Source organism: Pelmatolapia mariae, linkage group LG16_19 (assembly GCF_036321145.2).
Source record: "Pelmatolapia mariae isolate MD_Pm_ZW linkage group LG16_19, Pm_UMD_F_2, whole genome shotgun sequence".
Classification (NCBI taxonomy): domain Eukaryota; kingdom Metazoa; phylum Chordata; class Actinopteri; order Cichliformes; family Cichlidae; genus Pelmatolapia; species Pelmatolapia mariae.
Genome location: NC_086241.1, coordinates 66,917,674 through 66,933,295, shown reverse-complemented (window position 1 = coordinate 66,933,295; position 15,622 = coordinate 66,917,674). Strand labels below are relative to the sequence as shown.

Genomic DNA, 15,622 nt, shown 5'->3' with positions numbered 1-15,622 from the left:
TATGTAGCGGTGGCACGGTAGTTGTATAAACCTTTATTTTATCACATAAGGCTAAAAAGATTTTAAGCCTGCAGTCGGATCTGTGTTTTTAATCAGTTACTAAGAAGTGTAAGTAAAATCATTTTACTCTCAGAATTGCTTACAAAATGAGACAGATTGGTTCAGACAAAGTGTGAGACTGCACTGAATGTCACTTTAGTGGGTTGATTAATAAATCTATCCATGTTCTTCAAACTTAATATTTATCTCAGAACGCTGTTCTGAAAAAAATAAAACCCAGTAGTGTCATGAGTACAGTGAACTCTTTTTAAGGTATCATAACCGTGAGAGTACTTAAAACTACAGAAAAGCTTTGCTGTTTTGAAACTACCTTGTATTCTTATATTCATTCATCAAAACCTCCAGTTTAAAGTGTCAAGTGGCAGCAGCTGGAATGAGCAGTGAAGCTGTTATACTTTCATTCTCTTTTTAAGTGTCACCATAGCAGGGTGTGAATATCAAAAAATGCAAGTCCTTTTAATCTGAAAGTTGGGTTCCACAGTTCATTTTTAACTTCCCTCTAAAAATGAGTGCATTCAGCTCTGAGAGTTTGCAGGAAGACTTGAAATATTTTGAATACACCCTCTGACGTGTTCGCAGGCTTCCAACTACAGTGAGATAAAGTGCAGGCTTGTGTCTGCTTTTATACATATACAGCAGAGGAAATAATTAATATTAATGATCATTTACCAAGTGGCAGCCAAGAAACCTAAATGACTTAAAGTTCCTCCAGAGATGCGTGCGAACCTGGTGACCAACTACAGCAAAGGTCTCACCAAGGGTTTCTCCACCAAGCACTAAATGATGACTTCCTTGAGGATCAAATATTTATTTCACTCGGTTTAATGTGTTAAACCGAATTTAATTTAATGTGTTTTTTTCCGGACTTTTGGTTGATATTCTGTCTCCTTCCAAAAAGTGTCACTACCAGACAAAATGAGAAGCTGTAAAAAATGAACGACTGAGTGAACTGGGATCTACGTGCAGAGAAGCCAAAGAAAAAGCAAGATTAAGACCTAAAAAGAAGAAACCAATATATAGTGGGCCAAGGAGCAGCATGGATGAAAGTGATGTTCAGTGCCGAATCACAAATCTGCAGTGTGAAACATTTAAACACGACTACCTGAACAAATTTCCTGGCTAATGGGGTTGCATATCAGGTAAAGTACCGGGCGGCATGACCATCGTTAACTCAGCACTATACACACAGGAGCACACTTGCATGTTGGACATTTTTCTCATCCGACAGAAAGTAGGTCTGGTGATAATGAAGCCATTTTTCAGGATCATAATGCATCTTGCTGCAGAGCAAAGAGTGTTAAAGCATTTCTTCAGGAAAGGCAGCTAATATCAACTTCGTCCCATGGGCAGCAAACAGTCTGGATCTGAGTCTGATTGAAAATTTATGGTGGAAATTGAAAAAGGAAATTTCCATAGTGAGTATCCATGCTGGAAAGCTGATCTGCCAGCCGCTATTTGGGAAGGCTGGTTGAGAGAACAGGTTGATACAGAATATTGCTTTTCATTAGTGAAATCCATCCATGCCTCAGAAAAATCAGGCCGTTATGAAAGCCAGAGGAGATGCAATAAATTATTAATTTTGGTGTTTTTGTAGATTAAGCCATCATTTTTCCCCTCAACATCGAGTGTTTCCATTTCTACTTGATCTGGAAAAAATATAGCGTTAATTAAAATAATTCCATTTAATTTATTTGAAGCATGTTTGGCTGTTAGACAAAGAAGAAAAGCAATAAGAGTGAAGGGAAAGGTTGAAATGATGGTACTGAGACCTGCTAGGATGTTTGGATTGAAGATGGTGGAGCTGACAAAAAGACGGGTGTTAAGGTTTTTATTGAGTGTGACCAGGATGGAGAAGATTAGAAATGGCTACGTCAGAGGAACGGTTTAGGTTGAGCACTTTGGGAACAAAGTTGGAGAGGCGAGGTGAGATGATTAGGACACGTGCAGAGGTGGGATAGAGCATATACTGGACACAGTGGACAAAGGATGCTGACGATGGAGCTGGTCGGCGGGAGGAAAAGAGGACGACCTCAGAGAAGATTTATGGACGTAGTGAAGGAGGACATGAGAAGGATGGTAGGGACAGGGTGAGATGGAGCCAGGTGATTCCCTGTGATGATCCCTAAAGGGAGCAGTTGTGTCATAATTGTGATTTGTTTATGTTCTTCAAAAAGTGGTGATTTCATTTGTTAGTTACCCTTAGTTTTGATATTATTTTCATTTATTTAATTTAATATGTGTGAACATATGCACCATGTCCCTCTCTAGCTTTAGTGTTAGAGACTAAAAGGGAAAGCATTCTGTACATTCTTTCAAATCTTATTTTAGTTAGTGTTTCAAGAGCATATTATTTTAGTTTGTTTTTGTTTGTTTGGGTTTGTTTTTCAACCCAATTATACTTTTATACTTCAATTCACTAATTATACTTCACTCACCTGATGACCTTGTGTTGGACAAAATGGGCAATCACTACTTTATCTTTAATTTCCATGGAACAAATTCTAATTTGCAAGCACATTTCTGTTTGTTGTTGTTGTTGTTGTTATGCCAAAAGGTGATTTATGAAACAGGATTTATGACTGGGGTCATATATAAAAAAATAAAGAAATTACCTCTTTTGCAAGTATCTTTATGAGTCTGAGTTATTGTACCTACAAAAAAAATCAGAACTGTGATATTATCTTTGTTGCAATTTCCTCTTGGTTCGATCTCTTGTAAAACACATTTTTAATGTGAATGACATTAAAATAAAGAATAAACTTTCTTTCCGTTCTTTCTGCTTAAAAATGTCTTAATATCATTCATGAAAGACATGTTGAACATAGGCCAACGAGTCATTTACAACAGTTTAAATACAGACAATCATTTTGGGAAAAATACTGGAAATCACTTTTTATCAGTGTATAGTATCATGAATATCCATTCACTGCTCCTCTACTGTAGTGTTTTACCTTAGACACCAGAGGGCGCTTGGGAGCTATATCAACCCCGTTTTATCAAAATAAAGAGGTATACAGTCTCACAGTCCCATTTTTAAACTAAAGCTTGCTGCCAATACTCAAACTTTTAGACAGGACAGTGCACTCAAGCCCACTACTATCAGTTTCTGAAATTAAAGTAGACAAACTCCTCCGTGGAGCTTTCAAAAGTCTGTTCTTAACCTAGAAAACAGAAATGAGTAACCTTACTTCCAGCAGGGATGGAGAGTAAAGCTGGAGGTGCAAGGTGTAAAAGACATAAACACGGAGGCGTATTCATGAGGTCTAACCACGCCTCTGTTAGACTGCGCTTCCGTGTTTACACACCCACAAAAACAGGAGACTCCAGCGGCCGTCGGGCGGCTGTTTACCGAGCAAGCACAGAGTAGCAGTGAGGAAAGTGACAGCCACACGGGAGGCTCGGTGTATGGTGAAACACAGGTGATTTCAGCTTTCACGGTCGCATTTTAAAGCGTAATGTTCACTCGAAGGGGGCATGGAGACGTCAAGAAATCTACACAGAAAGTTCTGGACCCAAAGAAGGATGTGTTTACCCGGTTCAAACACCTCCGGACTCTGTTAGGTGAGTGAAATGTCACCGGGGAGCTGGATGCTGCATCGTCGAGGCTTAGCTAAGTGGAGCTAGCTAGCTGGCACCAGCCGACGGCTAACGTCAAACAAGGCGTCAGGTCAGCCGGCTGCTTAATGCGAGTCCAGCCGGCTGACCTGTAACATGCATCTGCGTTATGCCGGTACCCTCTGCTGTTTGAAGTCTTTGTTCATTTAAAATATGAGACAAATCGCACTGTGATGAGGCATGGATGCTAGCTGATACAAGCTAGCTCCCCTGCGGCTACCTAGCCAGCCAATAATGCTAACTGATGCAGGGGAAACAGTGCCATCGGTCCTGTGCCATCATTATAGTGTTAAACACGTAACTGAAGCTTCGTCATTCAGCATCGAGTCGCACAGGTTGAAGTCTGTTTGGACTTTTGGAGAGAGGACAGGGCTTTCTTACTGCAGGTTACCTTCCCGAGTTTCAGTCAACTTGCCTCTACCTTTTTTGAGAAATTTGACATGATAATGACATAAACGTGTTACACAAAAGCGGTCATTTATTTTAATCCACTGGACAAGGAAGTGCAGAATTTATGAGACTCATAAAACTGTTGTCTTCCTGCGCTGCGTTAATAAAAAAGAGACACGACTGTGTTCTGCAGTCACCTGACTTGTGTTGTCCATACGAGCTGTTAAACGGTCTGAGTTTGCACGGCTTGTTCCATTGATCAACTGTAATAATGACAAGTGAATGCTGAATCTACACTGATTTAAGCAGAACCGATGACGTGCAAGTTGTACATTTTATCATGCCGAATCATATCAAAGACAAAAATAAATGCAGTGCTGGAATTTGAAAGCACCATCATCCTTTTTATAAATGAAGAGCGCATCCATTGGCTGAAAAATATATGTGATAGGCTAATATCTGGTGATATGTCACTGGTGTATTATTGGTTTCTCGTATTTGGAACTCAAACGTTGTATTAGAGGTAAGGAGGTCAAATGTTACAGTCGCCTCCCATCAGAACTCTGTTGACAACATCATGAATGCTGTAGTACTATATCTTGTGCTCTTCTGTTATTCTCCGTGCTTTGTCAGTAATCGAGGTCAGTGTGGAGAGGAACAAAGAGATCTGGAGAAAAACTGCAATCTGCTCACTGAGTGCAATAAATCATGTCTTTCAGAAATATCATTCAAAGTAGGTCATGTATGTGTATTTCTTGACGTGGACCACACAGAGGTGAACATCTAGGCAGTTAATTTTCTCTTGTTTTTATTTGATGATTAATGGTTATATCCCCAGAGTAGCTGGAAAACCGATGCAGTAAACACAGTTTCTTCTCTTGTTTTCATTTAGATTTTATTTTATTTTATTTTTTTACATAAAGCTTTGAAAAATATTGGAAACCTTTTTACATATTGTCCCAAAATACACTCATTTGGGTGAGTTTTAGTTACAGTAAACACTAATTGCTTTTAGTTAGAGCACTTTTAGAGCTTCTAAAGTTTGGTATGTCTGTGGTGGCAGTGGACTTCAGAGGAAAGTCCGAGCACGTTTGCCATGTTTAGAGTTTAAACCATCGGTTCATTGACACGTGCCTGCTTGTAACCTTTTCATATAGTGACTTGTTATCCACTTTATTGATCCTCAGTACTGCAGCAGGATTGTAATAGCCACTGTCAGCCTAACAGTTGTAGCTTGAGCAAAGCTGTGGGAAGTTGATATGGTTGAAGTTTTTTTGCTATCATAGCAAACTTTCAATGTCAAGACTAGTACAGCCAAGGTGGAGGTCAGCACAGTGCTCTGGCTGTCATCTGTTTTTTTCTTTCCCTCATGTGCAGCTAAAGATAAGGCTGGTCTGTTTGTCCAGCAGCTGATAGTTGGGCCGACGTTGCAATGTCCCCCAAATTCCCAGATTACACCGAGCTTGCAGTTCAGGAAGGATTTCCTCCTGGTTCTGCTGGTTCCTGTGTGGCAGGAAGCTTGATGAGAGATGGGGTGAGGTGGAGGACAGGGCAGGACAGGGACTTGGATAGAGCTGACCTTCTTTCACCAATCACGCTGTTTTATCTTTTTGAAATATTTAAATGTTATTATTCATAACATTAGCAAGAGAAGACATTTCCAGAGGCGGCAGGCTGGAACAGCTTCTGGTGGGAGGAAATTTAATATGTAGCTTCTTGTTAAACTTTACAACCTGTATGTCAAGCATCCACAGCTGGGGTTTACCACACTCATTTACTATGTCCCAATGAGAAGATACCATTAAGGCACAGTTTGTTTTTTAATGACTCTTATGTTTTCAGTAATCCTTAAATTTCTGCACAGAAGTTTTCAACCCGCTTGTCTTCTCTCAAGGTCATTGTCTATTAAGTTATCCAAAATTTGACCTCTTTATGTCATTGCAACACCAACAGCAGAAATTTGGTAAACAGGCTTGTTAAATCAGTGGTACTATCAGCAGTATTGTACTTGAAAGGACAATCTGTGGTCTGGGCTATTTTCAGAGTGGCCCTCTATTGGTTTTCTGCTCACTGAGCCGATCTGTGGGATAGAGTGTGAAAGCTGCTGCATGTTAATTTGCTGGTCATGCCTGGCTGCATTTGGCTGAGGTTGTTAATTACAGGAACCCAGCAAAACCACCTGATCACTCACTGCTTCACACACTTGTGGCACCAACCGCTTTTCCTTTGACTTCTCTCTGTGCAAAGTCTTTCTCATCCGCGGCCCCCACCTGCTGTGCTCGCTGTGCATCCCAGTGCTCCAGGTTGTTCATAGTGACCTGGAGTATGATGATGAAAGTGTAGGAAATCCTTCATTGACATGAATGTAAACAACAGGGTTTGTCTGGAGGAATACCCATTGTATCCCCGGGGCAGTATTTCTTTTTTTAGTGCCAAGTCGGCTATAAACGAGTCACGCTGCTGCATTTGAAGCTCGTAAATGTTTAACTCAAAGCTTTTCGTTTGTGAGGACTTGAGACCGGGTGCCTTGGTTGAAGGAGTAAATTAGCTGTTGTTTCTTGACTTTTCAGCTGGTGTAAACAGGCTCAGCTGGAATCTGCTTGTGAACTGCACCGGAACAAGTGTTGCCAGTGATAACACTCAGGTGTGTTTGTTGTAGGTCTTGGTATTTTTAAGTTTGCAACCAAAGGTAAAACCTGGGGAAAAAAATGAAGCTCTGTACTCATCATTCACAAAAAATGAAAATGGTGTCATTACACTCTGCCTTTCTTCGTGTGCTGTTGTGTGGGTCGGGGTCAACTGAAAGTGCTGCTGTTAGAGGAGGAAATCACAAGTTGAAGCACCAGGGGGAACAATGAGCACAACACTGGAAGTGCTCTCAAGAAGGTCCTCTGTGTGGCTGAAGTAAAGGCTGAGATCACTTGACTTCTGATGCTGCCCCATTTGTACAACACTCAGGTTAGACTTGTGAACAAGTTCAGCCTCTTATCATCTTTTATCCCACACTGCGTAGGCAGGATATCAACACTTAAAAAGTGTAGTGCGGTTCAATGCAAGTGTCATATTAAACTGTCCGTTCAGGATTTTATTAACCTTTCACAGTCTTGAGTTTTGTTTCTTATTTTAATGCTATCACTAAACTTGTATCCAAGTCATCATGGATGATTAAAGCTTTTTGACACTAATTGGCATAAATGGACTCCTTAATGTTACAAGTAAAATAAGTCTGACCACTTTTAAACCAAAACATTTACCAGGTTTCCAGATAAATGAAGACGTATGCAGAAAGAAATCATTGTTAGTTCCCTGTCAGATACACTGTTAATATAATGATGTCAGAAGCATTGTGTGCTGCTTAGATTAGATGGCAGCTTTAACAGCTCTGTAGTGTTGCCTATTACAGCAGCACCTCCTCTCATAATGGTCTAGGCATTTAGCATCTTAGCACGTACTTCACACGTGCTAAATGCCTTATTAAGAGAAGCACAGAGATGCTTTGGAATAGAAATGAGGAATATCTAACACATTCCACTGTATAATCATGGAATAGTGTAAAGCTGTCTGATTTGACTGTACATTATAAATTGTTGTAGACTTTATCAGTTTAATTTATATTTAATATATATTTGCTCATAAAGGTGAATGTTTTTAACTGCTTTATATTAGTTGATAGGGTCAGCAGGACGATGACTCTGTCATGGATATCAATTAATTATTTATTGTGTTGCAGTGATATCTACCAAGGTTGTCATGTTAACCACATGGTTAATTTAGGCTGCCCTCTGTACAACAGGAGGGGAAGATCTATTTCCTTTCATAAAGTCTATCATTTTTACAGTCTTATCAATCAAGAATGGGAGCAGCTACTGGCATCTACAGGTAGACGACCCTTCTGCAGCAAAACAGAACTTAGCCATGCAGGTTATCAAATAGTCACTTCTAGATGTTATTGTTACTTACTGTGCTGCTTCACTGATTTAAGTACCCTTTAAGTCAGTAATAAAACCCAAATATGTGTATATCATGGTGCAGTTGATTGTAATGAAAGTGTCAGCTTCAGTCTCTCAGGGCTATTTATCAGAAGCAGTAGTGCCCCCCTCCCTAGAGACAACTAGACTTCTTAAAAATTGATCCTTAAAAGAAGAGACTGGATTGTAACTGTCATGATCTCAAAAATGTAAAAGCAGCAAAACAGGTTTGTTTTTGTCCACATCTGCAAAAAGGCTCATGTGAGCCTATTACAGTGTGAAAAACGGCTGATGATCTAACAGATAGCTGCTGGGCAGACGAATGTAAAACCTCATCCACGTATTTGTTTTAGATAAATCAGTGGAAGAGCTTTTTTAAAAGAAGTTATAGAGGAACTAAGGTAAGCTGGGGGAAAAGCTTCAGTTCTACATAAAGAGTTATCTGCCCACACACAGAAAGCAGGTGGAAGGTGAAAAACGAGTGTTTTGACCAGTAGTTGCTCAGAGTCACTCTGGTAAATGAATGATGATTTATTTATTCATTAGCTACAGATCAGAGATTAATAACTCTGTAGGCAAAGAGCTTCAGGCTTTAAGAACAAGATTAAAAAGTAGATGTAATAAGAGGAACAGTTTGTTTCCACCCTTGTTTCTGCTGTTAATGTTGGTGGCTTCTAAACTGGTGGCAGTGTCAAGATAAGCATTTGGCAGTACAAAGAAGTCCTATCCCGCAGTCCCTGGGTGATTAGAATTGCAAATCATGGCACGATAAAACAGAAACTAGCTATTGCGCATTATAAATGGTGCTGGATCGGCACACCTCAGTAGGAGTGGAGGGCTCTTATTAGTGTTAATTTGATGTTGAAGTACGTCCATACCGTAGTAATGTACCGTAGTAATGACAGTTTTAGGGTGTCCCGTGTCTGTGTTTTCAGGTGTTTCTCATACACCATCAGAATAAACTCGTTGCACTGGAGCCATTTCTTTGAGTCTTTTGGAAATGTTCCTGGCTGTATTTTCTTTTTGCCATCACTGCTGTTTATCAGAGCCCACATTTCAGATATAAAGATATGTGTAAATCACATGCTTTTGAATGAATTCCTTTCCTCCCCTTTTAGCTACAGGCCTGCTGATGAAATGGAGAGAAAAACACCACAACCCTGTGTTGTGCTGTGGGTGATCTGTGTTTCACCCACTGCAAAACCAGTTTGACAGGTTTCACTGTTGACCTTTCCTGTTTTTATAATGGCCAAACTTAAACCTAGACCCTGTGTTTTACTGTGGCAGCATCTGTTATTGAGATCTGATCTCATGGTGGATTTACATTTCATGTTGCCTTTTTGAATGCACAAGCTCCCGCTAATCTTAAGCAGTTTTAAAGCCAAGTAAAAACAAACACTCAGGTTTGGCTTACAGTCTATCAGATTAGTAGTTTGAGTAAAGCACAATTGAGGCTGGTGTTTGTTTCAAAAATAGTCACTGACAAATTGATATTCAATGAAATAGAACTCCATAAATATAACGAAGGTTGTTTGAGGTTACACCAGGTAACCAGGTGTTCATGTGACCTTGCCTTGTGGTGAGCTGTTGCGTCTTTACCTGTCTGCTAGTTTCAGTTTGGTCTTTCATTTCCACAGCTCTCAATAGAAGTTAAGATGGTGCGTGGAGAGGAAGAGTGAGTGTTGCCAGTTTAGCAGCTCAGTTCTGCAATAAGCTGCTCTCTAATGTGTGGGCTCAGACTGGGATAAGGTCAGGCTTTGCCAGTTCTAGAATGACCACTTCACACTGTGCTCTCTGTAGACTCATAGGCCCCAATCTGTTACACAGCTAGACACTAACTGCAAGTCAAGAGGCATTCATGCAGTGTTTGGCATGGTGGCACCATAATGAAATGACATGGACCAAAAGTGATGGGATTGTAGGAAAGTCCTTTTTCATCAGTTTCATTCTTGTGATTGATTTAATGCAGCTCTGCACCTTCAACCATAAATAATATGGACTCCAGTTTTTATCCACACCATCATGTTACACAACATGTTACATGTTTAATGTTATGACAAGCCTGATGATATTTAGTTTATGGTCTTCCATGAATATAGCTCATGCTTTGAGAGTGTGGCAGCCTTTGCAGTGTTGCTTTACCCTAGCACCATGTTAGTTATGGGTCCACCAATTGATCAGTGAAGCATTGGCTAATATACAAGTCAGCAAGGTGTGAGTGCCACTGACAAATGAGAGGATATTCTGATATTGGACATGTCTGTTAGATCATGTCAGTTTTGTGGATCTTGTATCTAAAATCCAGTTTTATAAGTTTGAAAGATTATGATGAGTAAATCACTGTTTCAACCATAAACATAAAGTTTGGAAATATTTTATTTATTTTCTTAAGCTAAGCTCACGATCAGCCAACCACTTGTACATTTGCCCAGTGCTGCAAAATAAAAGCTTTAATGGCTGAAGCAATCCATAGAAGATGAGTCTTGTCAGTACTAAAACAAATGGCTCTAATAGACCCCCTGATAAGGAAAATCATTCTGTCCCAGCGAGCATCGAATTATGATTGACATCTGTAGATTGGCAAAGCCTGGAGCGCATTTAGTAACACAAATGTTCACTGTGTGCTATCAAGGCCTCAAATGTGCCTCACACTGATTGCTCCTTATTGCATCATGTGACAGACTTGTCCTTCTCTGCTGGTTGCAGCAGATTTATGATTAACCTTGTTTCACTTTGGTCAAATATCAACCTTCTGTGGGTTGCAAAGAACTTCCTACAGGAGGTATGTTTTCCTGTTTTCTGTTCTTCTTCATTTACATTCATGAACGTGGGATTTTAGGACTGATAATTGACTGTACGTGTTTGTCATGTCCCATATTGATAGTGTGGATACTGTAGATATATTGAATATTTTTAGAAGAAGTTACATATTAACTTTTTGCTTCTTTTTTTACCACAGACAGCCACAAGAAAAGTTAGAGTAACTTGGCATACTCTTGGGCTTATTAGCAGTTACTGAGATACTTTAGAAATGGTTGAAATCTGTTAACCTTATACTTAAATGAAACCGGCTGACGGGAGCATGTCTCTCCTTTGTTGTCTGCCTTTAGATTGTTTTTAACTCATTCATAACTAAGTATAAAACATGGAAACTCTGCACACTGACTTTATATCTTTGGTTTGTTCCAAAGGTATTCAAGTATTGTTGCATATCTTAATAGTAAGTTTCCATCAGCACTGCATTAAGGCTGCCCCTGGCTTCCCTTTGATTAGCAGCATTTGTTGACAAAAATAATTTTATTATGTCAGTATTTATTTTGGGTGGAGCACAAATGGGTTCACTTCCAGTGCTAAGACAGACATTGTTAAATAATATTGTAAAGGCCGTACCAGATTATAAGAAAAATGTCCCCTCGACACAGAGCCTTTCAAAATGTTACCAGTATTGTTTACCAGCAGTGCAACAACTGACAAGTTTTTTTATTCAACATTAAAACATGTTGAATAGAAAGACTTGGCTCATGTTGGTCCATTTACATGTTTCAAATGTCATGTTTGATGTCTGTCAACAAATAAGAGGACTGTTTGCGTGCAGACTTAGTATGTCACCCTCTTAGGGTTTTCTTCCACTCTCTCAAAATGATTCCACACTTTGGATTTCCTGCCTGACATATGTAATTACTGTAACTAATTACTGTAACCACTGGTAGCAGCCATGATAACTGTTTGAGACACACTGTCACCGCTTTCACTAAGTTAACTTGACTAAGAATGATCAAATAGCATTTGGGCGGCTGTTAGAGGGCGGCTCTGTGAATCATGCTGTCTGTTAGTGGAGGATCGTAGCCTTGTCGTCATGCAAACAGCCACTGAGAGCAGGATGGGGAGCAGAAAAAAACAGATTTTAAGTAGTGTCCATAATTGGCTTCATATTCATATAGAATTTCCATTATTTCTGGAAGGATAACGGTAATAATATTCTTACTTAAATGCATTTTGTTGATTGGAATATTTTATAGCTAAGGTACTTGAGTAGAATAGCTAAGGGTATTGCTGCTGACTTTTGCAGTTATTATTCAACAATAAATAAATACATATAAATAAATGAAAAATGTTTGAACTGGTTAAAGAACTGAATATTCTCAAGAAATCCTCAAGGAACAGGCGTATCTTTATTATGATCAATCTCCTGCAGTCTCTCTAAATTTGGGAAGTATAATGCCATCCATAGTGCATTTGTCGCCTTCTCCTTTAGCTGGCATGCCATATCTGTACTCCTACGTGTTGGCAGCTTCCAGGCATCCGTGCCGGGGCCCTTAAAGAGTCCTCTGTGTCTAATGTGAGCATTCAGCCAAGGGCACATATCAGTCTCTTCTCTCTCTCATCTCCTTTCTGGCAAGAATATAGTGCACCTGCAGTGCTAGTTAGCCCAGGACTAATGCAAATTAGAGTGTGTCTGATCAAAGGCTTGATTCGACTGCTTTTTGTGTATGACGTGGCATACTAATGATTCAGCTTTAATTGAAATAAGTGGCGTACACTGGAATTTACCCAGAGACTTAAATGTGGTTTAACAAAACCTGTTACACTGAATGTCAGTTTTTATTGGATGTGTTGTCTGCTGATTAACTTTAAACAGGGGGAGTAGGCAGAGTGGCCCATCGTGGCCCATCGCCTTCAAAGAGCAAACAGCAGAAGAGCACACCAATTAGTCAGCTAAAACTTAAGACTGTTCTGCTTTACCCAGCAGGTGGCTGCTGTTCATTTTTCCACCTTATTTGAAAAGGTTATGCATCAAAGGATGTGCAAAAGCGTTAGATAACACTTGAACACTGTTTGGGGTATTTCCAACCACTCTCACCATAGCAGCTCTCGGTCTCTTTGTCCTAGAAGTCACAGTGAGATGTAAGGAAGCCTCATTGATGTCATGATGATGATGATGATATGAATTATCCGATAACAGCGCTGCCAAAGATCAGAAAGTAAAGGTATAATCTGTCATTTTTTATTTATTTTTTTAGACAGGAGGATGAGCTGATAATGTTAGACTGAGCATTTTGAGAAGATACTGTGTTTAGCGGCTGTGCAGTATATAAGATTATGGCTCTTGGCTCTGGCTGCATATTATTGTTTTGCAGCTGGTCGTTTCACACAGGGGTGGAACATCTGCCCTTTCCTGACAGTTAACAGGAAACATCACAATGGAGAACTGTGTCCTCCAAGCCAAACCTGGCATGGCTGGTGTGTTTGGCATGTATTTATTAATTCCATTGTAGAAGATTGCAGATCTCCGAATCATTAACTTATCACTGTCAGCACCATTTAGAAGAGTGTTCGTGCAATTGTTTGTTTAACAATAGGGCTGACTTGGTTGGTTTTACTGCATTTTATGAAACCAAAAGGCTTTATGTGAGTATGAAGCCTTATTGGGCACTTTATCAGAAAATAAACAGTAACTGGAAGGAACAAAATAGCACCTGTGGCATGAACTCGGCATTTGACGTTTGAAAGCAGTTTAGCTCTCTAGATTTATGCAGTCGGCACTAAATTGTGCGTCTCAGCAGATATTGAGATTTATCAGACCAAGGCACAATTTCCACTCATCAACTGTCGTGTGTGTGTGTGTGTGTGTGTGTGTGTGTGTGTGTGTGTGTGTGTGTGTGTGTGTGTGTGTGTGTGTGTGTGTGTGTGTGTGTGTGTGTGTGTGTGTGTGTGTGTGTGCGCATACAGCAGCCTTAGATTTCTGCCCTTGGCCTGCAGATACCCATCCAGATGTGATCTTGTTGTTTCTTGACTCTGTCTCAGAGTTTGTTGTGCACTTTGAATGTTTGTGAAACGCAGCTCAAACCAGTTTGGCCACACCCCGTTTACTCTTTTCACCAATAAAAGTGTTTCATTCACCCATTTTTATTGTGTTTTTGAACTGCTTCAATAAACCCTAGAGGCGTGTGTGAGAGACATTTCTAACAGCAGTTTCATAAATCATATAAGCATGTCTATCACCAGTCATGTTGCCACTGCCAAAGTTGGAGCGTTTTTACCCAGTATGATTCTCGATTAATTCAACACTAATTCCTGTGTTGTCTCTCCATGCTACCATGCATTGCCTTCCTATCTCATTATTTGGCTGATTGCATTTCATTATCATTTCATTTCCTGTTTTTGACGCGAGCAGATGGAGATTGACAGATGGAGGCGTGTCATTCAAAGGACTGAATTATTTTGTTGGAATCAGAGGATACAGAGTTATCCCCAGCATTCCCGGGTCTGGAGAGCAGGTTCTGTCGCTTTCTGTCCACATCCTGTTACCTGATGATGTTGGTGAAGACCACAGAGTTGAAGGGTCTTGCTGGATATCTTCTCACATTGCTGGACGCTATTGAACAATTTCATTCTTTCATTTAACACATTTCTTTCATAAAAAGCAAGTCCTGATGTAGCAAGCATAAGAAATAAAGTTCCTCTCCTTCTGTAAATCATTAATGGCTTGGCAGACCATTAGTAGCTGGCAGTGTGATCAGATATTAGAGCATTCTCATTATTGAATTTTAATGCATTAACCCTCTCCATGTAGCCTGGACAGTAGGTCTGTTAGGAGGGATTGTATACACTCGCAATCACATCTAGACTCTTTATCTGAACTTTTGTACTGGTAAGCAGATGACTGTCAGCTTTTTCCAACATCCTTAAGGCCTTAAGGCTTCTTTGTCTGCTTTTCATGCTTCAGTGGCTAGTTGGCGATTTTCTACCCACTGCTGGAGAGCGCAGAATAGTATCACAACAGCTTGATGTATGAAATTCACCCAGCACCATAAACATATGAAGCAGCCAATAATATTTAATTTAGAGGCATTTAGTGATGAATTCTTACAGAATTATTTTATTTTCTTTCTCCGTCTTACATTACAGGTACATGATTTTCTAATATAATCTGTTTGATATGAAGACTTTTTTATTGTATTTTATCCACAGAGCTCTTAAGTACACATAGTTTCATCTCAGGGCACTTTTATATTGTAAGGTCAAGTTCTTACTGTTTATTATACACAGGACATGTTAAGGCCAATGTGCTGAATCCAAGTTAAAGATTGTGCATCTGCACTTCTTCCATGTTTTCAAAGCTACTGGGAAAGCAGTGAATAATCCATTCATTCTTCTTGGGCTCAGTGGTGACTGTGGGTTCTTGCACTAGCTTTAAAGGATAACACATAGTAGAGTTAGGGTGGTCAGGTGGGCACCTACCATCCTCTGCATTTTGCTGATTTAGCCTTTTTTTTTTTTTTAAAGGTTTGCCCCAATGCCTGTCCTTTTAATCTTATTTCAAATATATTCTGTACAGTTTTACTAACTAATAATAATATATAGGGACAAGTTTGTCTTATATTCTTAGGTGTACAGTTCCTAGAATAGGAAAAAAAGTATACCTTTAGTTTTCTGATGTGCACTGACTGGTGTATGTTCTTGTCATTAAAGCGGCTGTTCTGTTCTAAATGATAACGTGTCAGCCCTGCTTCCACTATGACTTTGTATGTTTTATTTAATATAAACAAGCCCCTAAAAATAATCAGAGGTCATTCTTAGCTTTTCAT

The 15,622-nt window shown here is 39.7% G+C and overlaps 1 protein-coding gene across 6 annotated transcripts in view; it reads left to right on the top strand.

Annotated features, from left to right (window-relative positions):
* The first annotated feature begins 3,342 nt into the window (after positions 1-3,342).
* ralgapa2 (Ral GTPase activating protein catalytic subunit alpha 2) overlaps positions 3,343-15,622 on the top strand; it is a 93,656-nt gene continuing 81,376 nt past the window's right edge. For 4 of the 6 annotated variants that reach the window (XM_063499064.1, XM_063499060.1, XM_063499065.1 and 1 more), the window contains exon 1: positions 3,343-3,621. In XM_063499064.1, the coding sequence (XP_063355134.1) occupies positions 3,516-3,621 (106 nt within the window). In that variant the 5' untranslated portion in view covers positions 3,343-3,515. The remainder of the gene's footprint in view (positions 3,622-15,622) is intronic. The other 2 variants (XM_063499062.1, XM_063499061.1) reach the window with 1 other exon arrangement.